At 35.8% G+C, this 24,164-nt stretch overlaps 1 protein-coding gene across 2 annotated transcripts in view; it reads right to left on the minus strand.

Annotated features, from left to right (window-relative positions):
* LOC111995088 (pre-mRNA-processing protein 40C) overlaps positions 1-21,034 on the minus strand; it is a 31,733-nt gene extending 10,699 nt beyond the window's left edge. The window contains exons 1-12 of one of the 2 annotated variants that reach the window (XM_065774851.1): positions 20,867-21,034; positions 19,907-20,199; positions 19,678-19,824; positions 18,423-19,056; positions 18,130-18,293; positions 16,668-16,705; positions 11,497-11,575; positions 10,060-10,530; positions 8,367-8,450; positions 7,479-7,619; positions 7,275-7,381; positions 5,142-5,265 (exon numbers count right to left, since the gene is read on the minus strand). In XM_065774851.1, the coding sequence (XP_065630923.1) occupies positions 5,142-5,265; positions 7,275-7,381; positions 7,479-7,619; positions 8,367-8,450; positions 10,060-10,530; positions 11,497-11,575; positions 16,668-16,705; positions 18,130-18,293; positions 18,423-19,056; positions 19,678-19,824; positions 19,907-20,191 (2,274 nt within the window). In that variant the 5' untranslated portion in view covers positions 20,192-20,199; positions 20,867-21,034. Of the gene's footprint in view, positions 1-5,141; positions 5,266-7,274; positions 7,382-7,478; positions 7,620-8,366; positions 8,451-10,059; positions 10,531-11,496; positions 11,576-16,667; positions 16,706-18,129; positions 18,294-18,416; positions 19,057-19,677; positions 19,825-19,906; positions 20,200-20,866 lie in introns of both variants that reach the window. The other variant, XM_065774850.1, reaches the window with a different exon arrangement.
* Positions 21,035-24,164: the final 3,130 nt, after the last annotated feature.

Raw genomic sequence — 24,164 nt, forward strand, 5'->3', positions numbered from 1 at the left:
TCTTTTCTCATTTTTCTTGTTCTTCCTTTTCTATTTTTCTTGACCGTTATTCTTTTGTTTCCTGATTTGTGCCCCCATAGTACATCCCCAATGTACTCGGCTTGGCAATTTTTCTATTATTAATAATATTCTTACGTTATTTATCAAAAAATCTTAAATAGACTTTGGCTAGGAAAACAAAAGCTAAGGAAAAATAAAGAAACTCAGAATTTTCAATAATGGCGGGATACAATGGTGGTAAGTGGTGTTTCTCTCCGTTGAATTGGAACAGACACGATACTGATGCAAGATGAAACCAAAACAATGCAACAAGAAAATTAAAGAACAAAAAAATAAAGGATAGGTAACCTAGGTGTCACCACCAAGCAAGAGAGAACCTCTACCAGTCAGCACCTTGGGTTGGTTAGAGTTAGCACCAAGCCATCGGTAGAGTTCCAGAAGAAATTTTATTAATAAAAAATTTTGTGCTTAAAAGGCATACTAGGACTAAACCCTAATTCTAACTAACTAGGAAATCCTTATTGAATTCCAAATATACCCTTAACTTTAAGAAATTTAAAAAAAAAAATACTAATAAACCCAATTAACTGCTAATACCTAAAATAAAATTCTAATTGCCCAATATAGATTAAATTGACTTCCAAATTTAAATAAATCTAAATTAAAATAAGTATTTCTTTGCGCTTCCCACATCAGATATGGTTGCCACCATTGTTTGTGTCCATTGGTATAAAAAGAAGGTGGTTATTCCAGAGAGGATATGATAGCAATGGCTGAGGTGCAGAGTCCCACTTTTGGTGGTTGTGGCACTTTTGAAGTAGTAGACTGTCAATAAGATAACTGATTCTGAGTTGGTGATGGTTGCTCAAGGGCTAGTTCACACGATTTTTCTTTGTCAGGTCAAATTTTGGTATCATTAATAAAAGTGAACTCCCAAATACTAAACCAAAATTTAAAATTATTTATAAAAATAAAAAGAATAAATTCCATCTGGAGTGGGATTGGTGAGGATTGAGGAACATTAACAAAAAGCTACAGCGAGATTTTTTATGGAGTGGGATTGGTGAGGAACATAAATTAAATCTGGTAAAATGGGCTCAGATTTGTGAACCGGTTTGTAATGGAGGATTAGGTATAAAGACCCTCAGAAGATTTAATCAAGCTTCATTAGGAAAGAGGTTGTGGAGATACAGGAAAGAGAGGGAGTTTCTTTTTTTTTTTTCCCAGGGATTGGGGGGGGGGATGATGCAGTACCAGTGTGTCGGGTGGGTTCCTATAGTGAGTCTCTAGAAATCTATATGATGGGAATTGTCTACTTTTTCCCAATTTCTTCAATTTGATGTGAGTGATGGGTACTATAGTGAAATTTTGGGAGGATGTATGATACAGTGATTGCCCACTCAAGGAGGCTTTCCCAGATTGTTAAAAGACTCCTCAACAGCTGAGTTCTTTCATCTCTCTAATGGGGTGCCCCATTTGGAATGTTCGATTCTCTAGACTAGTTCAAGAATGGGAGTTGGAGCCACTAGTTTCATTAATGGATCTTATATATTCCAAGGCTATTAGGGGTGAAGGGAAGACTCTGCTGGAAACCTGCCAAGAGTCGGGGGGACTTTGAGGTGCGTGGGTATTATCATTCCCTGTCCCAAAGCCTGATGGCATGTCATATCCTTTGAAGTCAGTGTGGCATTAGAAGGTTCCCTCTAGGGTTGCCGTCTGTTCTTGGACTGCTGCTACACATCAGATATGGTTGCCACCATTGTTTGTGTCCATTGGTATAAAAAGAAGGTGGTTATTCCAGAGAGGATATGATAGCAATGGCTGAGGTGCAGAGTCCCACTTTTGGTGGTTGTGGCACTTTTGAAGTAGTAGACTGTCAATAAGATAACTGATTCTGAGTTGGTGATGGTTGCTCAAGGGCTAGTTCACACGATTTTTCTTTGTCAGGTCAAATTTTGGTATCATTAATAAAAGTGAACTCCCAAATACTAAACCAAAATTTAAAATTATTTATAAAAATAAAAAGAATAAATTCCATCTGGAGTGGGATTGGTGAGGATTGAGGAACATTAACAAAAAGCTACAGCGAGATTTTTTATGGAGTGGGATTGGTGAGGAACATAAATTAAATCTGGTAAAATGGGCTCAGATTTGTGAACCGGTTTGTAATGGAGGATTAGGTATAAAGACCCTCAGAAGATTTAATCAAGCTTCATTAGGAAAGAGGTTGTGGAGATACAGGAAAGAGAGGGAGTTTCTTTTTTTTTTTTCCCGGGATTGGGGGGGGGGATGATGCAGTACCAGTGTGTCGGGTGGGTTCCTATAGTGAGTCTCTAGAAATCTATATGATGGGAATTGTCTACTTTTTCCCAATTTCTTCAATTTGATGTGAGTGATGGGTACTATAGTGAAATTTTGGGAGGATGTATGATACAGTGATTGCCCACTCAAGGAGGCTTTCCCAGATTGTTAAAAGACTCCTCAACAGCTGAGTTCTTTCATCTCTCTAATGGGGTGCCCCATTTGGAATGTTCGATTCTCTAGACTAGTTCAAGAATGGGAGTTGGAGCCACTAGTTTCATTAATGGATCTTATATATTCCAAGGCTATTAGGGGTGAAGGGAAGACTCTGCTGGAAACCTGCCAAGAGTCGGGGGGACTTTGAGGTGCGTGGGTATTATCATTCCCTGTCCCAAAGCCTGATGGCATGTCATATCCTTTGAAGTCAGTGTGGCATTAGAAGGTTCCCTCTAGGGTTGCCGTCTGTTCTTGGACTGCTGCTCTAGGGAAGATCTTATCTACTGACAATCTCCGGAAGAGACATGTTGTTGTTATGGATTGGTGCTGCATGTGCAAAAAATGTGGGGAGTTCGTGTATCATCTTCTTCTTCATTGCCCTATAGCTTTTGAGCTAGGTTGCACGGACACGCCATTTTTGGCGTCGTGTCGGTGTCAGACACCAGAACGGGTACGACTCGCCGGATTCCGGTGTCCGGCGAGTGTCCTCTTTTTTTTCTTTTTTTTTTCGTTTCTCCAACACGCGCCGACACGGCTCCAACACGGCTCTGACGCGGTTCCGACGCGTCCGACACGCCAGCAGTGAAGAAAAAAAAAATAGAAAATCACAGATTGAAGAGAAAAATTCGGCCGAAATCATGCATTTTGGGCTTCTTTCCCTCTTAAAAAATAAAAAGAAAAATCACTGCCACTGGATCTTCTATAGAGGAGATGAAAAAGAAAGGAAAAAAACAAAGAAAAAAAAGAACGAGATGAAGGCATGAAGCAGAGCCGGTGTGAGAGAGAAAATACAGAAGAAGAAGAAGAGAAAAAAGATGAGAAAAGAGACTGGAGAACCTGAGCCACTAAAGATTGAAGAGACGTGGGAAGTGGGAACGTTGGAAATGAGAAAAAGAAGAAAAGATGGTCAGGTGAGAGGAGAAGTAAATAGTGGAGGCCATGTGAGTGGGTTGGGAAATGGGAAAAGTCAGTGGAAGGAAACTTTTGTCCAATTTGTTTTTTTTTTATTTACAAAAAGACCATTATTAATTATATTTTAATAATAATTAGAATAATCTATTTACTTTATTTTATAGGAAAAATCATATGCTTACTTTATTTGAGTTTTTTTTTTTAATATAAAAAGTGTATATATATATATATATATATATACACAAGGTAATATATATAAAATGTTTACCAAATATATATATATATAAAATATGCCTAAATATAAATATAATTAATTATATAAAAAATGTTTACCAAAATATATATATATATAATATATATACACACAAGGTAATATATATAAAATGTTTACCAAAAAAATATATATATATATATAATATGCCTAAATATAAAATATAATTAATTATTTAACCGCCGTGTCCCCGTCGTGTCGTGTCCTTATTTTTCAAAAATTGCCGTATTTCCGTATCCGTGTCCGTGTCTGTGCAACATAGCTTTTGAGCTGTGGAAAATGGTGTTTTGTTTATTTGGTCTCCAATGGGTTATGCCAAAAAGAGCTATTGAGATATCTGCAGCCTGGAAGGATTCTTTCAGCAAGCATAGAAACATAGCTTTCTGGAAGGCTGTGCCACATTGCATTATGCGATGTCTTTGGCAAGAAGAGAATTCTAGAAGTTTTGAGAGATGTGAACAGAATATCCTTGATCTAAAAGCCTTTTTTACTTTGTACTTTGTTCGATTGAACGTTGGCTTTTTTTTCTCCTCCTTGTTTTACCCTTCTAGATTTGTTTGAGCATTATAATTTGAATTGATTGTACTTCTCTCTAAGTACACTCCCGGTGTACTTGGTTTGTTTTCTTGTTAATAAATTTTTGATTAAATATGAAAAATTATATTTTAAAAATAATAATAATAATAACTCAAATTACAAAACAAACTCGATACTGTCTTCTTGATCTACTTTAATGTGAAGTATGTTATCAATACTACATATGTAATTGAAAAAAATAAGAAAAACAAAATGTATGCTTATGCATTCTCTGTATTATGGACTATTCATGCACCAACTCACAATTGTATGCCATATGCTAAGCAACCATTTCTACTAACTTTTAGCATTGTCAAAAAATGGGCCTTTTGCCAATACAAATCTTCTTCCAAGGATAAAAAGAATTAAAAGACCACTAATTTATCAAAGGATACCTTCACCCAAAACAATCCCTCCAAAAAGCATGTCAAATTTTGGGGAAAAGAATGCTCCAGCCATTAAAAAGTCTAATTTCTTAGTAAATAACCACTTGTCCCCAAACCTTAAGCTTATAGAAAATGATAAATTTAACTAATTTCCTTATGATAGTCTAAGAATCCCTTTACATATGGACCCAAGACTCTCTCACTCGATGATAACACGAGAACTTTGGACTTAATAGGGAAGGAATAAAGATGAGACAAGATTCGAAGACAGGAGCACGTGCTTGATAAAGTATCACACAAGCTTAAGCTGATGGGAAAGGATAAATTTAAAAATTAATAGTATTATGTTCTAAAACCCTCAAACTATACATACACCAGAACATAGTTCAATACCATTCTATTGAGCAAATAAAATAAATAAATTAACTTATATCCAGCAAATAAACTGAGACCAAAATATGAAGTAGAGCTGCACCTACCTTGGACCAACGGGAATTAAGAGTTATATCTCCTTTTTCTCTAAGCATGGACTTGAAACTGGAGGTAGAAGCTGCACGCAGAGCTTGAGCTTTTGCTTCAGCAGCCCTCTTTAAAGGAAGGACCCTGCAGGTGAAGCAGACACCTTATCTAAACAATAATAGTAACCTCTTATCAGATAAAAGGCAATTACCATGTTAATCCAAAAAGGTTATAGGGCTAAAGGACACTACCAAGGCGAATCTGAGAATCTGGTCACTAGCCTACTACTTGCTGACTCATGTTGCTTTCAAGGGTAATAAGAACTTTCTGTCTAGGAAAATTTCAATATAAATTCGAATAAGGATCCGAGGCAAAAAAAAAAAGTACTCAAATGTAACAGCATGGCTGAGTCTATTGCACCATATGCTAAACAGAGACACTGGCATGGTACACAGACCTGAATGACGTGCTCATGTGTGGCACTCCTCATATACCAGAAAACATCATTGATTGCGACAACTATTTTTTTGAAAATAAGTCCCCTGAGATCATCATCCCACTGAATGACATGCTCATTGGTTTTTGATACTCAAAACTTAAAACTCAAGTTTTAAATTGAAAAAGACGGTCATATTAGAGGGAAATTCAAGAAAAGTTAAAGTTAAAAAATAAATTACTGAGAGCATCTCACCTTTCAGTCAATTAGTATTTGATGATGGACAAGGATAATTGCTAAATTTTTTAGAGTTGCTTACTAATGAACAAGTGACCATAGGACCCAATATCAGAATCTTACCCCTGAACAATCCATGTTTGCCAAGACTTTTATATCACAAATGAAGTTTCACATTAAGAACACAACCAGAGTGTTGAAAACAAATCCAAGGACTGGCAAAAATGTTGGTTCCCTTTGCTCAAAACAGTCTACAATAACTAGAACTCCATGATGGTGTCCACGCTACATCAACACACCAGATAGGGCAAAAGTTTTTTTTTTCTTTTTTTTGGGAAGGGGGAGTTGAATGGGAAGAAAAGGTTTTAGGACATGGTTATATTTATAAATAAAAAAGGAAACCCAGCCCAACTTTGATTATTGTGATCAATAGGCCATAAGCAACATCCAGATTTTTCCTTTCGTGTTATATTTTAGGTTCCCCAATTAAATTCACACGAATGGTTGAATCGATCAATGCAACACAAACATTGTTGTCTTTTCCAATGACAGTTAAATTCAATGCAGTTGTGTGTTTGACTTTAACTGGGGAAACCTAAGGTAAACACCTAAGGAACTGTACCTCAATTTTTCCCTAAAAATTAAACATCATAAAATAAAAAGAGGAATCAAACCAAAGAAGATGGAACAAAGTATTTAACTAAAATATCTGCAACCGCTAAGTAAGAGTTACGTCTAATCATGCACATCATGACCTTACCTAGTTAGACCATAATTATGACCAACACAGCAAACTAACTGAAATGGCTGGGAGAAAATGGCTGAACTGTTCCATGTAAGAGTTTGAATGAAAGGAAGTTAGCATAATGAGACCACACCCGCCTTCTCTCTTCTATGGCATTAATTTTTCATTTTTTATTTATTTTTTTTAGAAATGAGGGAATCCAAACCTGTTCAAGTATCAAACTCTTCTCTAGGGTGAGTGCAATACCCCCATCCCACACACGCCAAGTAATTATAGAAAGAAATCCCAAGGTGGCCCCAAGATGCTAGCTAAAGGTTTCAAACCCAAGATCTCATGAGGCCTTAGGAACCACTAATCCAAGCCCTTGTGATTTTCTTCCACGGCATTAAATAATTCAAGTTGGTTAAAAAAGATTAGAGTTCAGCAAGTTTAGAAAATTAATGGTCCAAAATAAAATGCTTATGGACCCCAACAACAAAACATACGTGGGCGACAACCATGAGAGGACATATTTCTTCCTCGCTTTGGCATCCCTTACGGGAAACCAGCAATTACCATCTACCAATGTCATAAAATAGGTTGTTTATGTTATAACAAAATAAGGCAGCACCTTAATGGCACTGATTAACACCAACTAGATGACCAGTGTCCCATTGATGTGAATGCTGATTAATCGCAGAAATGCATGCATGTACACTAGGAAAACTTGAGCCATATTCAACTGCCAAGTGATACCTCTCATTCAATAGATGCTCTCGATCCTTGCGGTCCAAGGCCTCAAACCGTGGATCATTGCCCCATTTCTTTCTGAAAGTTTGATAATCAGTATTGTGATCAATATCCTGGAAAATGAAAAGGTGGACAGTAAGAAATCAGCACTCTCCACAGCACAGAATCTAAGGGGGGGGGGGGGGGTTAGTTTAAGGTGGTCGATGAGACCTCTGATACTTCATCCAGTAATTGTTTAAACCCTTCTATTGCAGCCTTCTGAGCTGCTCGTTTTTCCTTGCGTTCCTCCTCAGCACGTGTTTTCACATAGTGTTCAAACAATGACCTCCTGGCAGAATAACTTGGAATTGCCTGCAACAAGACAGACATTTCACAATAAAGAAAAGTAAAAAAGAACTCCTAAATTAATGGCTTGGGTATTACAATTAGTTCTGATATGCCAGTTATATGACTTCCATTGTTGTTTCCATGGCCCCCCATCACCAATGTGCTAGCCCAAGTTTCAGTTTCAGCTTATTCCTTGCTCTAAGGAGAGGTGGAAGAGCCTTGACCAAGCCAAGCCATGTCCATGTGAGATTTTGAAACACAAACATACTCTTTCTAGATTTTATTTTCCACATTCAGTTAAACCATGCTCAATTACTAAAAGGGTAAGCTTAAATTAAATGTTTAAGGTTCTAAGTTCAAATCTCAAAGTGCCATATCTTAAGTTGAAATATATATATATATGTATATATATATAAGGAAAAAATCCTATTAACAATAAACTGGACTGGGCTATGCCAGGCAGAGCTGAGCCAGGCAAGCCATTAATTGTACAAAAACCCAGCCTGAAATATGGATGTGCCAGAAGAGAGAGGCCAACCAGCCCCTATGGTCCAAGTCCAAAGACTCAGACACGCATAGCAAGTCAGCACTTCATAATATTTGCAGAGTTACCATTTCCTACAGCTATAGTATGTAAGAAATGAAATTTTTACCTAAGTCCACAAAACAGTCTTGAGACAAAGTTCACGTAAAACTTTGCTTTATATAACAGATTACTCAATAATCATAAAACCTTCAAAATATAATTTGTAATTGATGGACTCAACAAACCTTGAAACGTGGATCAAACACGATTTTTGGCAGTTCCTTCTCCCATTTCGAGAATGGTGCCACTCCTCGTTCCTTAAGCATTTCCTATGAAATTCATGGGGGAAAAAAAATAAGAAAAAGAAACGCCAGACATTAGCATTTCTCAACAGGCAAATTTAAAGTTGCTTCAAGTACAAATCAACAACAACAACAAACAAGGCCATTCATAAAACTGGGTGTGTGCAAGTTGAAAAATCAAAGAATGCCAAAACGCATTAGATATGCAAAAGATCATTCAAACCAGAGTCAAAAATGGATTAACAAACAAAAAAATGAATTTGATCTTATTTTTGGTTTCTTTTGCCTTTTTTTTTTGGGGGTGGGGGGGTGGGGTTCAAAGGTGTTATATTAAAGCTAATATGAAACATATAAAAATTCAAAGCTGTTAATAAGTTCAGAAATGTTCTGTTTGAGAGTTCCTTAACTGTAATAAAATTTCTATATACTTATCCAAAAAAAAAAAGTTGAGAAATTTTTAACTAAAATAGCAAAATTTTATAAGTAATGAGTATTCGACCACTTTAAGGAGTATTTCATTATTAATTGAAATGCTGATGTAACCCAAGTATATAGAAGGGTGTAAGGGGCTACTTTATAGATGATTCTTATCAGATCTATTTAAATCATTGGATTTACATTAAACATAACAGAAAATAAGATTTGATTATAATTGAAGTTTTGAAATATTTCCCTAGCAAAAAAATTTCAACAAGAAACATTTTTATGGAAAACAATTTGTTCTCTATTGTTTGGTTGAGATCCTAAAAACATTTTCCAGTGTTTGGTTGCACAAAAATCTCTATGCTATTCTAAATATAATTTCTAAACTTTAGCTGCGCCAGAAATGTGTGTTAAAACCATCAAAAACTCACAAAAGGTTGAGACAATAGTGTTTGTGCCAGCAGCAATGGTTGTAGGAATAGGTTTGCCTTTGGGAGGTGTGGGAGGGAGTGGTTGTGGTTGTGGTGTTGCAGATGAGGAGAGGAGGGTGATAGTAGTAATATGGAGCAGGGGGGCAGAGGGGAGAGGAAGGGAGATGTACGAGGTAGTGGGGTGCAGAGGGGAGAACGAGTGACAGAGGCACAAGGGAGAGGGCACAAAACCCACTCCATTTGCTGGAATTTTCAACAGCACCAAATATGGAATACATAAATAATTCAAAAAAAAAAAAAAAACTATTGAAGAGAAACAAGACAGTGCTCCCACATTTACACAGGAACTGGAAGTGTACTTAGGTTGCTACAAGCATCATCTAAATTTACACATTATCCAGAAAATGTTTCTCAGGGAAAACATGTGAAATTTTTCTGGATAATATCTTACATTGATACAAAAGGAGCCTAAAAGTATTGGATTTTAGTCGTTACTTGACAGTTGACATGGGTACCCTTGACAAGATATATTGTTTGTTAGGTAGATAGGCTTTTAAAGGAAAATGGATATTCCATTAAAATAAAAATAACACCTATATATATATATATATATTGTTAGATCAACATATTCTCACCTCCCCCCCCCCCCCCCCCAAACCCAAAAAAAAAATGTAAAAAGAAATTATACCAAGACACAAAATCCAAAAATGGAAGGCAAACAAATAACATGGGATTAATTTTCCTACTTAAAGAATTTTCAACAAAAAAGAAGAAAGAAAGACCTTGAACTGGATAACACACTCCTCCTTTGTTGGTCCACTATCTGCATCCTCTGAATCTGAAGACGATTCAGTCATATTACCATCCCCATTAGCATCTTTTACCTTTTCTCTGCTGTTTTCACTTTGCAAACCTTTAGCCGTGGTATCAACTGCTCTTGAGCCATTTAACTCTGATGCTGCGGTTCCTGATGGTGTGGGACCAGGAGAGGAGGTGACAGGAGTTCCAGAGTCCTGCAACTTTTTTTTTATCAAATCCAGTGCAGATGATGATCCTGGCACAACTGAGGCTTTAAGAGCCAAAGCATCACGACCACCTGTGTTAATGGCAGGAGCATTCAAACTAATTGGAGCAGATTCTTTTTCAGTTGATAAATTAGTTTGTGTTGACAAAATTGAATGTTCTTTTAATGTGTCTCTGTCCTGCTTCTTTTTCAATTCTGTAACTTCATTCGGGATCTGCCAGCTGCTTATCTGATAAAGAAAGAAATAACAATAAATACATGGAATAAGTTTAAGTAACATCTAATAAGATTTAAATATTTGATTTCATTACTTTTACTTCTAAAATTTGAAATGAGACCAACTTAAATATGGGCTTGTAGTTTATTTGTAAACATGACTAGGACCTTGATACAACAAAAGAGACTGAGAAACTTCATGAAACATCATTAACATAAATATACAGATTTCCAATACAATTCCAGAAGTTATGCTAGAAACATGAGTACACATTTGAGACTCAATTAAAAAGGAGGCGATGCAAATGAAACACGTTATTAATGCAACACTACGCTGCATCAAGAAAAACCATGAAAGCATGTGATGAGAGGCTTCTAACATTCTTAAGTAAAGTAATAAGGACTAACTTTTTTTCTTTTCTTTTTTGAGAAGATAATAAGGACTAACTAGAATGCATATGAAATGGAATACAGGTCCACCAACGGATTTATTCTGGTCAAGGAAAATGGGATCACCCAACCCATTCAAAAGAATCATGATGCACCCACTTTAGAATCATATTATCATATTGGCATCTAAATCATATAAAGAGACGACTTTCATCTCTATGAATTTAGTTGACCAAAGAATAAAACCTTTTGTGCTACATGCACAAGTGCAGAAAGGATCAATCAGGAAAAGGAATCTCTCCATTTCAAGGGTTGTATCCATTTCATCCATTTCATGGTTCAGATTTTATCTTACAAATCTAAAGGTGAATAGACTACTACATCATTTAAAATTTTGAATGACGTGGTAGTCTGTACATTGTTAGATGCAAATAAAATCTGAACCATGAAATGGACAGGAATTGAAATGGAGAGGATCTTGTTCCAATTAATCAGATAAAAAAACTCAAGAACAAGCACCCAAACTATTCTTTTAGACTATGGTATTCCACAATAACAATAAATTTAAATTTCAACAAACAATCTGTACCTTGGTTTTGTTGTTGTGGTAATATTTTTTTCCATCACTTGTTGTGACCATTACCCAATCAGTACCAAATATATTAACCCTGAAGACAAAAAAAACAACACACAACTTTAGAAGGAAAATTTTTTATGTACTTTTGGACAGCAAAGATCACCTGCAGCAACTCTAATAGTTAAAGAAAATAGATCCGGTAAAAAAAAAAATAACTAAAGAGAGCTTAACAATAATATGGCACTAAATATATCACAGCACTTCCCAGAATTTACAGAAAGCCAGAGGACCAAATTTACAGAGATCAATCTATAATTCAAATCAGGTATTTAGGCTCTTAAATGGCAAAGAAGATTGTCAAAAATAATAATAATAATAATAAATGGGTCCATACAGTCAAAGAACATAGAAGGAATGACTTGCCTATAGTATCCATGATATAGAGTATCAATATGCCCAAATCCGAATTTAAATACTTTCTTCTAAAATTTTGGACAAACAAATATCATGCATAAAAGAGAAGCATTTATTTACTGAGTGCTTCTTGCCTAGTAGGTCTCTGCAGGTGGAATCTAAAAATCAATAAAGCAGCCATAAAGGGCAGACGTTGAATGGTCAAGCCGTAAAGGGCTAACCTTAATTACTTTAGCACCCACAACAGCTCCAATTACTTTTTAACACTCAAACTTCTTTCAACTGACGCTTTACTTGATTAGACATTTGTATCTTATACCAGAACATCGCTTAAGCTCATATTTCTTTTCTTGTCGATGCCCCTGACACCTTCAATTTTTATTAGAAGGGGAGAAGGAAATTTAAGAAAACCTCAACAAAAGAATGAAGGTAAAATCAGACATTGTTAAAAGAAATTTGACTTTTTGCGTAATTAACCAATAATAACAAAACATCATCCTCATGACCAACTCAGAGGACAGGAGTGAAGGCTATATTCAAAGCCACTCAAGAAAGAGATTCTCACAACAAATCTAACGGGGTTCTGTACATGTTCAGTACCATACAACCAAAATCCAAATAAAAAGAAAATTTCAAGGTTGGCTGGAGTAACATACAGCAGGTACAAGTAAAGAGAGAGAGAGAACAAGAACCTACCATAGGGTGATTAGGCATCAGTTCTAAGATTCTTTGGATCACTCCCAAGAAAAGAAGCATCAGACATCAAGCAATAGTAATTTTCAGATAATTTATCCTATACCTTCAAATATACGTCAATCCTGTATAAATAACAGAGACCAAGTAAACTTGGAAGCAAGCAAACTTGCTAGGAAAGCCAACAAGAAATTTAAACCAGTCAAGACCTACTGTTAGTGACTAGGCAATATTTTGACCCACCAAACCATTTTTTTTTTTTTTTTGGGATAAGTAATGTAATTTTTATTCCCATCAAAAAATAGTCTCACCCAAGTATAAAGAAAGTATACAACTGTGGACCATACAATTAATCACACAAATTACATGAATTTATCAAAACACTAACAGACCATAACGACTGACAATGCAAAACTGAGATCCTACTTATCAAAAAAAAAATTGCAAAACTGACATCCATTCCAACAAACTCTTAACTCAACTAAGCACAACTCGTGAAGCAAATCTATATAAGACTGCCCTTAAACAACAAAATTACAATAATTTCCATATGGCTATGAACCTAAAGAAAGTCAAACTATCTTATTTTTAAAATTAAAAAAGGGACTGTTCATGAATATAAATTCCATATATGTCAGGCCTTTTAATCTGATATGTTTTATACTACTTACTCTTTAGAATTGCTCAAATGATGACCTTTATTTCTGCAAAAGAAAAAAAAAATCCCAACTGGCTGGTCTAGTCCTTCCTCACTTATTATCAACATAGACATGGCATACTGATTAACTGATTCAATTCAGTCATTTGATGAAGCCAACAAATTTTGTTTCAGAAATACAGAAGGCCCAAACACATTATTAATCGTTGGCAAATAGTTTGGTAGGGAGTGTGTACAATCTGCTGTTTAAGGTGTCGGCAAATAGACTGAGGGTTGTGCTAAATTGTCTCATCTCTAAGTCTCAAAATGCTTTTGTTGGTGGGAGACAAATTTTGGATTCAGTGCTTATTGCTAATGAGTGCCTAGATAGCAGATTGAAGAGTCAGGTCCCCGAGGTGGTTTGCAAACTGAACATTGAGAAAGCCTATGACCATGTGAATTGGGATGCATAGTTCTATCTATTGGATAGGATGGGTTTTGGGGTGAAGTGGAGGGGGTGGATTAAGGCTTGTATAACCACGGTTCACTTCTCTATTATTGTGAATGGTTCTCCGGTTGGCTTTTTTGGTAGCTCTCGTGGGTTGAGACAAGGTGATCCGCTGTCCCCTCTTCTTTTCCTTTTATTTATGGAAGTACTAAGTAAGACCTTGAAGAAAATTGAGGATTGTGGTCTGCTTCGTGGCTTTCGTATGGGGCCAACTAACTCTATAGGGGTACACATTTCACACTTGCTGTTTGTAGATGATACCATTTTGTTTTATGATGATTCTAGAGATCAGGTGTTGTCCATTAGGCTGGCTTTGTCTTGCTTCCAAGCTTTTATTGGTTTGAAAGTTACTGTGGGGAAGAGTGAGATTGTTCCGGTTGGGGAGGTTGGAAATATAGATGCTTTGGCTTCCATACTTCGATGTAGGGTGGGTAGTCTGCCTATGAAATACTTGGGAATGCCGTTGGGCACCCCATACAAAACTGCATCTATGTGGAATCCTATATTGGAAAGGATGCAGAAGAAGCTCTCAGGTTGGAAGCGTCTTTATTTATCAAAGGGGGGTAGACTTACCCTATTGAAGAGTACTCTTTCTAGTCTTCCTACATACTATCTATCATTATTTGTCATCCCTGTAGCTATGGCTGATAGATTGGAGCGTATTCAGAGAAATTTTTTATGGGGATCTTCAGAGGAGTGTTTCAAATATTCTTTAGTGGCTTGGGAGAAGGTGTGTATACCGATAGATATGGGGGGGTTTGGGGATCAGGAAGTTAGTGCATTTTAATAAAGCCTTGTTAGGGAAATGGTTATGGAGGTTTGGGCGAGAAGGCACTCATCTTTGGAGGAGGGTAATTGCAACTAAATATGGAGAGGGTCAAGGAGGGTGGACTACTAAAATATGTAGAAGGGCCCATGGATGTGGTCTGTGGCGTGGTATTCATGATAGTTGGGAGATTTTCTCCAAACATGTGGCCCTAGTGGTGGGTGATGGCACTCGTATTCTTTTTTGGCATGATAAGTGGGTGGGAGATAACTTACTTAAAAGGCTCTATCCTCAGTTGTATGTGTGTTCTAATGACAAGGAAGCTTGCATTTCTAATGTCTTATGCTTCCAGGAGGGTGGAAACGATAGAATTTGGAATTTGAGATTTCATAGGGATTTTCATGAATGGGAATTAGAGGCTGCCTTCACTTTCCTTGAGTTCATTCAATCTCAGATCCCTAGGGTTGGTGGGAGTGACACTTCTCATTGGTGTCTCAACGGGAATTGTAAGTTTGATGTCTGTTCCTATTACCATAACATGAGGGGTGCAGCTGCCTCCAATTTTCCATGGAAGGGTGTTTGCAAAGCTAAGATCCCTAAGAGGGTGGCATTTTTTGTGTGGACAGCGGTTTATGGGCAAATCCTTACATTGGATAATCTCATGCTTAGGGGGCGCTTTTTGGTGAATCGGTGTTGTATGTGGCATCGAAATGAGGAAATTGTGGATCATCTCCTCCTCCATTGTCCTGTAGCTCATTCTCTGTGGGTTTATATGTTTCAGATCTTGGGGACCCAATGGGTCATGCCAGGCTCTGTGGAAAGCTTGGTGTATTGTTGGAGCTATTGGTTGGGTAAATTTAATTCAGACATTTGGAATATGGTTCCTGGCTGTTTGATGTGGATTGTTTGGATGGAAAGAAATCAGTGCTTTTTTGAGGATACCAAGAAATCCTTGGCTCAATTACAAGCTCTATGCCAGAAGACTTTATTTGATTGGTCTAGGTGTTGGGGCTTCTCGGACTGTTCCACTATCTTGAAGTTTATTTCTTCTCTTAGTATTGCTCTTTAAGTTTTTTCTTGTTGTTTGTTGCTATTTGTTTGTTGGTTGCATTTCCTTGTGTTCACCATCATGAACACCTTGTATTTGCTTTATTCTGTTTTACAATGTGTTTAATAATACTCTTATTACCTATCAAAAAAAAAACATTATTAATTGTTGGCAACCTGAACATGGACCAATATGGACAAAATCTAGACAAGGTATTGTTGGTCAAGCCTTTAAGTTAGAATCAAGCCAGGCAGTTAATCAACATTAGCCATCAACGAGACCAATGAGCTCTAATTCAAATAGCACTTGCTTCTCCCATACGAGTAGATTGAAGGCGAAGTTGTGGGTTTAATACCCCATTGGGTGCATGTCAAGCTTATCAACCTAAAAACATTGATCATTAAATAGAGAAGTTCTCTAGCTTTAACAACATCAGTTTGTACTTTTATTTTTACTTTTAGCATGTCATATAATCATCCAGCCAATTGGACGGTAAAACCATTACACCTATGACCAAACGTTGTCAAAGATCAATGGCCCAGAGGTATAAATTATCACAAAGTAATCCTTTAATAGTTCAATTTTGTTTTCAAAGGGGAATTTAGTAAAGTGGGAAGTTGTGAGGAACAACCAAAAATTGGAGTGCCAGTCATGAAGACCTCCAAAGCAATTGTGGGGTTCACACAGCAATTAAGGCCACTAAACAAAAGTATTCAGGGCATACCACAGAGCCACTCATAATGACCATGCATGTCCTACCTATAGCAATTTTTCTCTAATCTCCTCTTCCTCTTTTTTTATTGATTTTTTTGTTGGGGAGGGAAATGGGGGGTGCAGAAGTTTTCCTAAATCATTCTGCTATGCCCATCTCTAATTCACTACTCTTGGCGACTACTGAGTAGAGACAAATCGACAGCAATAAATAATCCACAATAGTATCTTCTATAGCATATTAACAAGCATATGGACACTAAAACCAGCAAATTGAAAGACAAAATGCACATAGACAAAAGAACCAGATAACAGGAATAGTGACTGACAACTCAGGAATCTTCTGTTTTCTACGCACACAAGATTGATCAAAATATATAAACTTCTTGTGAAAGAATAAACTTACGTTGAAGCTGGAGTTGGTTGCACATGAACTTTACCAAGCTGCACCAATAAACCACACACCAAATAAAATTATTGCCAGTTCTAAGGATCCTCATTACAGATATTAGGAAGCCATGCAGTAAAAGAAAAGCGGAAACCTAAAGAAATTAACTATATGGTGGAAATAGTATTCATCAAATAAAACCTATTTAGAATAACCCTCCAGGCAAGTGTTTAGTTGGTTTAGCCTTTTTTTTGGGATTTTTTTGCTTATGTACAGGTTTTCAAAGCCTCACTTTTTCTAGGTTCAGTTGTACTTTTTCCAGGTTCAGTTGTACTTTTTCCCAGCTTATATTTTAAGCAAAATAAACAGGTTTTAAAAAAATTATTAAATTCACCATTTCACAGCAGCTTAAACTTTTGCAACAAGTGGTAATTTATCATGGTATCAAGAGCAAGTAGTCGTAAGTTCGAACCATGTCTCTCCTGTACCTCCAATTTAAAAAATTAAAAATTAAAAATATATATATCAAGTTAAAACCCCACAAGTTGGGACCCACTTATTAAGGGGAAGTCGAGCTTCATACATGAGAGAGAGTATTAGAATAATGGTTAAATGATTCAATTTACCATTTCTAATAATTTAAACTTTTAGGACAAATGGTAATTTATCAAAACTAGTCTTTTTTTTTTTTTTTGCAAGTATTAAGTTTTATTAGAAAATTATGAATATCAAGTAAACATGATGTATAGTAGATGCATATTGCCTCTAAGCTTTAAAAGTACGATGATCATCAAAACCAATGAAATCTATACAAACCGAACTATTAGAGAATTCCTAATGACAATTCCAAGAGAAACCATGTCATTAAATGCTTAAAGATATTTATAAGCACACTATAAACAAATGCCACTTTCCAGGGCTTCTTCCTTCTAAGCTACATATGCATACCAAACTTCATTGAAAATATAAAATTAAATTGGAAAAAATAATCCAGCACCTCATATATACTTTTGGACACCAATTTTTAGTATTACTAATGTTTTTTTTTTTTTAATAAGTGAAATGCATCATTGAAGGAAAAGAAAATTACACAAGGAACCAAATTTTACGGTACTTGTTTACTTAAATGCATGCTCTAGATGGCATCCCCTTGATGTCTTTTGTTGATTTTATTGACTCTCTTTCTTTGTGAGTTGTATTCTTTGAAAAGGGCTTGCACACAATCTTATTATAAGTCATTCTATTTTCCTTTCCTAATCATATTCTTAATTATAAATTATAAATAATAAATAAGGTAGAAAGCAAATCTATATTCCAAAAAAATGGTTTATAAATCAAATGCATCACCAATAAAATCCACCTGCCTATATTCCAAAAGCTAAAGCTGTTTAAAATGGAATAATTAATTAGAAAATCAAAAGGCAGTTAATATGATCACGCAATTGCAGCACTTGAAGAAAGAAAATCTTAATGTAAATACCTCCCCCATAAAGCCCAGAGGTTTATCATAAGTAGACTGTCCTGTCAGAGCATTATAATAGTAGACAGTCCCTGTCTCAGTCTTGTGGGCAGTCCAGGCGTCTAATTGTTCATCGACAGCAGCTCCATCCGGAGTTCGAACTTCCTCTACATGTTTCCTAATATCTACAAAACACCAAGTAATATTTTGATGAAATGAAAAACGTAACTCCATAAAACATCAATGAACAAGAATAAACAATTCATACATTGTTTCATCAGTAATTTAGTACGAAACCATGGGCATACCAATACCCGGAGGAGGTAATTCTGTCTGCATTCCCAAAGTTCCTGACATCAAATGACCAGGGGCAGAAGATGCAGATGTTGCTGTAGCAGTTCCCACAGGAGTAACACCAGGAGGTTGAGAATCAGGTAACGGAACAGAAGGGAGAGGCATACCATGTGCCGGCAGAGGAAAAGGTCCAGGAAAAGCAGCAGGGTATGGCAGGAACGGTAGCCTAGGTACCCCACCCATTTGTGGGGGCTGCAACCAGAGTCCCTGAGGAGGGCCCATAGCAGGAAAAGGTGCATAAGGAGTGCAAATTTGAGGCTGAACAGCTGAATTTGATACAACAGGGGCTGTTGGCATAAGGGGTCTTGGGACTGCTGAAGAGGAAGAATCCATAGCAGAAGCTTGAAGAGTACTAGAGGATATTGGAGTAGACATTGCTATTCCAGGGGGTCCAGGTGTCCCGGGAGTTCCAGGCATTCCAGGAGGGATGGAAAAAGAAGGTGCAGAGGGCATCCATGAAGTTGCTTGGCTCAAGGTTGAAGATGCAGTAATTGTTGAACTTGAAGAACTATCAGCGGGTGATGAAAAAGACTGAGAAATAGAAGATGCAGATGTCAAATTACCAGCTTCTTGTGAGACAGCACTTGATGTATTCTGGAAACAAGCAAAGAAATTAGAATAATTAGCTCTTGGAATAAAATCAAAGAGCTTAATGATACTGATTTATAAGCTAAAACCGTCATAATCTTTCAATTTTCATGGCTTACAAGCAATAACTAGAGACAATAAACAAAAAATACTGCAACAATTTCTTGATGAACCAAAACTCATAAATTGGGAAAATAAAATTAATAGCTTAAACAGTCGGACCCTTAAGATTGACAACTGTCACCAAGAAAATTCAACAGCTAGATACGAGCCATAGCATAAGATTGTTTCAGCATGCAATCTATCTAGTTCATTTGAACAACAACATTTCAGTATTAAACTCTTTGTCAAATCTACACGCAGTTATGATAACAAGGGCCAAAGCATGTGAATTTTCCTCATCTGTGAGTGATAATAAATGATAAATGTCTAAACATGTGGATCATGTTCTTATACATATCTGCCAAACAGGTGACATGGCTTCCAAACAGGTTTGTATTTCCTTATCTGTTTACTCATCATGATGGAAAAACACTTATGGTGCCATACACTAGTAATAGGGCAGTAATCAGAGTTAACCTAAGAGAACCTCACGTTTACTCGAGAATTCGATCGTTACCAACTTACCGTGCTAGTTTGGAACTGCTGGATACTAGGGAAAGGAACACTACTTTGTGAAATGTTGTATGAAAAAGAGGGACTAGCAGATGAAGACAGTCCAGGAACCAGAGGTTGAACCCCCAATGGAGACGCGGGTGAATTAGAATTAATAACCTGCATCGGAAGTAACAGTATCAGATATAAGTACTACAAAACCCATCTAGAAGTCTGAAAGACAAAATAAATCGATACTGACAGAACTAGATGCTGACTGTTGCAAGTTTCCAGAAGGGGTGGGAGCATTTGGAAGCACGCCGTATGAGAATGAAGGTGCAGGAATTGCAAAGCCAGGTGCGTTAGCATATCTTGCTTGGGCAGGTCCTTGCATTAAACCAGGTGTACCTGCACCCGGAGCAGAAGCAGCAGCAGCAGTCGGAGTTGAAGGGCCGCTGCTAGATGGCACTCCAATAGGCAAACCAGATACAGGTGCTTGAGAAGTTGGTGGCTGCATTTCCTGTGTTAACCAAGCTGGCGACGCCATGTTTTTATCTGCATAGCAAGCTAAGAATCTTAAGCATACAACAATTGAACGATTGACTCAAATGCAGAACTGAAAAAAAGACAACAACAAATGGCAGAACTTCACCAGCACCGTATTATCCTTATTTCTACACCCCTTACGACTACCCCAGTAAGAATTTGAAAGAAAAAAGATCAAATTTCAGACCCATACATTTGTTAAACATAGTAATAGTAGTCTCCACAATGCAATTGCAACCACTAATCTCCCACTGGGATTTTTTGTTTTTGTTTATTTAATTGTTTTGGCGGTTCTCACATGAGATGTTTGTGTGTGTGTCTCTCTCTCTCCCATATCGAGTAAGGTTTATGAGGTGATTTCAAATGAGGGCACAAATCGAACTTTTATGCGATCTTTGACAACCTCTCTCAGTACTTTTTTTTAATTTTCTATCAAAATCGACACAGGCAAATTTTAAAAACCCTAAAAATGGGATCCATTCTATTCTATTTTTGAAATAAAACTTAAGGAAATGACAGAAACTTAAATATTAAAAATAAATAAATAAAAAACCAAGTACAGCGGCCAAAGTTTCACTAAGAATTCCTGACCCCAAAAAAAAAAAAAAAAAAAAAAAGCCTTGTCTAATTTTATTGAGGCGGCGGAAAGGAAAAAGATAGGGCAAGAGATACTAACCAGAGAAATAGAGGAGATGAAAAGGTTCTAGAAACTCAGTAGGCCAAGGCGACACTACTCTTTGCTTGTCTCCCTGCCGGTCTGCCTCGCTCGCGCGCTCTCTCTCGCTCTCGCTCTCTTTCTCTCTCTCGCTCTCTCAGTCTACTCTTTTTTTTTTTTTTTTTAGAATTCTCAGTCTACTCTAAACATTAAACAATATTTGAGACGTAAATGTATGATAACATTACACTTTTTATACCAACGCTCACTTCTATCTCCAAAAATAATAATAATAATAGTAGTGGGACAAATTTAGATGTATGTTCGGTACGCCGAATAAGGATTACAATAGAATTATAATCTTTATTATTAGTAATAAAATGTGTTGTAATATAATAACTAAACATATTCATTAGTTTGGTTATAACTTATAACATTAGAATGAAACTTAACATTTATTTTAGAAAATATTTTCCTCATACAATTATATCTCCTTAAAAATTGTTATTTTTAAATTTAAGAGAGATATATACTATTTTTTATGATTTTTTATTTTTATAATTGTTAAATGCATATGAAAAATTTGTTTATTTGAAAATATATTAAATATAAAAATTATTGCACTTACTAAGGAATAACTAATACTACTTTTTAAAGATGAATAATTATTTATCATTTTGAAGAATAGTTATTCATAAGGAATGATTATTCCTTATAATAAAAACATAACCAAACTAAAGAATAACTAAACTATAGGAATAACTATTACATTATAACGTCTATTACAATCTACCAAACATGCACTTAGTGGCTGTTACTTATATTTTTCTCTAAGATTTACTCATATGACTATTTAACTAAAAAATACAATTTTATTCTATAAGAAAAAATTCACATGATAATATTTTAAAAAAAGAACCTAAAAAACATCATATAAATATTGTACCTAAATCTTGCTCTTAATAATAATACCAATTGTGCCACTTAAATAACGATACGCTCTGTTTCCTTTTTGGAAAACGGAATTTTATGGAAAATTGAAAATTCCCTAAACTACTCTCCTAAAATTTGAATTTTATACATAATTTCAATTTTGCCCCTTTTAAGTATACAATAAAATGTCATTTTCATTATGTCATGTCAATAAATTATTTAAAGATTTTTTAGGTTACAAAGATAATGTGACATAATGAAAATGATGTGGACCATGTGGTGTTATTTTATTAGGTGTGGCAAGCTTATGTGATATTTACACTCGAGTCGCTTTGAAATAAATATATTTTCTGAAAAATATTATCCCATTTTCAAGTGCTTGTTTGTATGTAAATAGACGATTGCTAACACAAATGTAATATAAATTCAGGTGATAAAATCTAAATTATTAAATTTTATGATATAAAATCTAAAGGCCCAAGCTTTAGGTATGTAGTTTGCACTTTAACCTTTAATTTTTTTTAATTGTCGCATGCAGTTTTGGTTGTGGTGTGTTAGTGCAATAAAAAAAAAACCTTGATTATTTTTTTCTCTATGGTGGAAATGTGGGAGGATACAAAAAGGTGTGCGTGGAGGGGGATTTAAAATATCTCCCTTGAAAATATTAAAATGTGACAATCAGTTAAATTACAAAACTCTAAGCTATATGATACAGGAATATTGAATAAAAGAGCCAACAAACCCAGCTCATGCCGTCTTACAAACCTAAATAGAGGAATCCTACTACTTGGACTTGGAGGCCCAATTCTAGCCCAGTTATCCTTAAACTGTTCCTATTAGTCAAAGTCCCTTAAGGATGGTCATATAACATTTATTTAGTCAATGTTGACATATGCTGATTGTGAAAAATATCTAATCATTTATTTTCATTCGTATTTTAGATGTCTTGGAAATCATGGAGTCATTTAATTCTATTTAATTCTCTCATGTTCAAATGGATTGTTTGGAACTCTATACATAGATGTTCATGTAATTGAAATGAAGCAATTAGACCGTGAATTTTTGGCCAAAGTGCCGAGTGGCACTTATTTCCTAGAGAAAACTGCCAATTGACACTTCTGACTCTATGTAAAAGTGTCATTTTTGGTTGAATATTTAGATCTACATATGTTTAAATATTTTGACCATAACTTTTAACTCATACATCGGATTTAAGTGAAATGCGTGGCTTTAAAAAGATAATTTAAAATGCAACAATTTTTGTTGAAATATATTTTTTTTTTCTAATTTCACACATTTAGAGCACCAACATCAGTGAATGCAAAATAATATAAAAATTCATTTTTACACATTTAACCCCAAAAATCACTCACATCAGTTTAGCCAAACTTGTGTAAAATAACATCAAGCTACAACAACTGTGCAAATATACAATGTTACTATTGATCTGTAAATTGATAAAGAAATAATAATAAAAATGAGAGAGAGAGAGAGAGAGAGAGAGAGAGAGAGAATATGATTTGGGAAAATAATAAAGATTTGATAAAGAAATAATAATTTAATAAAATGTAGAATAAATTAGATAATCTTTTTTTTAAGAAGAAATAAAATAGATAAACACTATGAATTGTGGATGGACAGCAAGGGAACCCTCTTTGCAGATCAACAATAGTGGCCCCAGTTTGAAAGCAACTCCATATTCAGCAATGGGTAAGAGTGTTATTTTTGTCCCGAGTTATTACGAGAAGCCTTAACCATGATCACTAGTGAAGCAAAGTCCAAAAGTGGTGCCCAGTGACACAGTAGAGTAAGGGCGGAGTGCTTCTCAGGCAGAGAAGCCTCAACCCGATATGGAAACTGAAATTTCTGAGGAAGCCAGTAATTGTGATACGTTTCAAAAATCAAAAATCTCAACGGATAGAGAGTCTATTACACCTATCTTGGGAGCTTCTCAAATAAATCTGAGTCAATTCCAATTATTTCTTCAACAAATATTTTTGGAACAGCTAATAATGAGGATTTATTTCGCTCCAAACTCTCAAAGATTGAGATCATGTCCCAAGCGTAAATGAGGGGCTTCTAAAATCTCCCTATAATTCTAAGAGCACATTTTTGACATCACGTGGGAATGAGCCTCCTACAATATTAAAAGACTTCATAAAAAATATCGATGAGCTAGAGAGAGAATCATGGGAGCAATAAGTTGGTTTCCAAGACTGATATTGATCTGATTTTGGTGGAGCAATTTCAATTATCTCCCATCAAAAAAATCTCACGTGCTAAGGATGCCACACAGGTTTTGGAGATAACTTAACCACATGAGCCAATCACTAACATCGACCATGATCAGGTTCCAGGCCAGGGTTCAAGGACTGGGACATGGACA

The sequence above is a fragment of the Quercus suber genome, unplaced genomic scaffold (assembly GCF_002906115.3).
Source record: "Quercus suber isolate HL8 unplaced genomic scaffold, Cork oak 2.0 scaffold_100, whole genome shotgun sequence".
In the NCBI taxonomy this organism is placed as follows: domain Eukaryota; kingdom Viridiplantae; phylum Streptophyta; class Magnoliopsida; order Fagales; family Fagaceae; genus Quercus; species Quercus suber.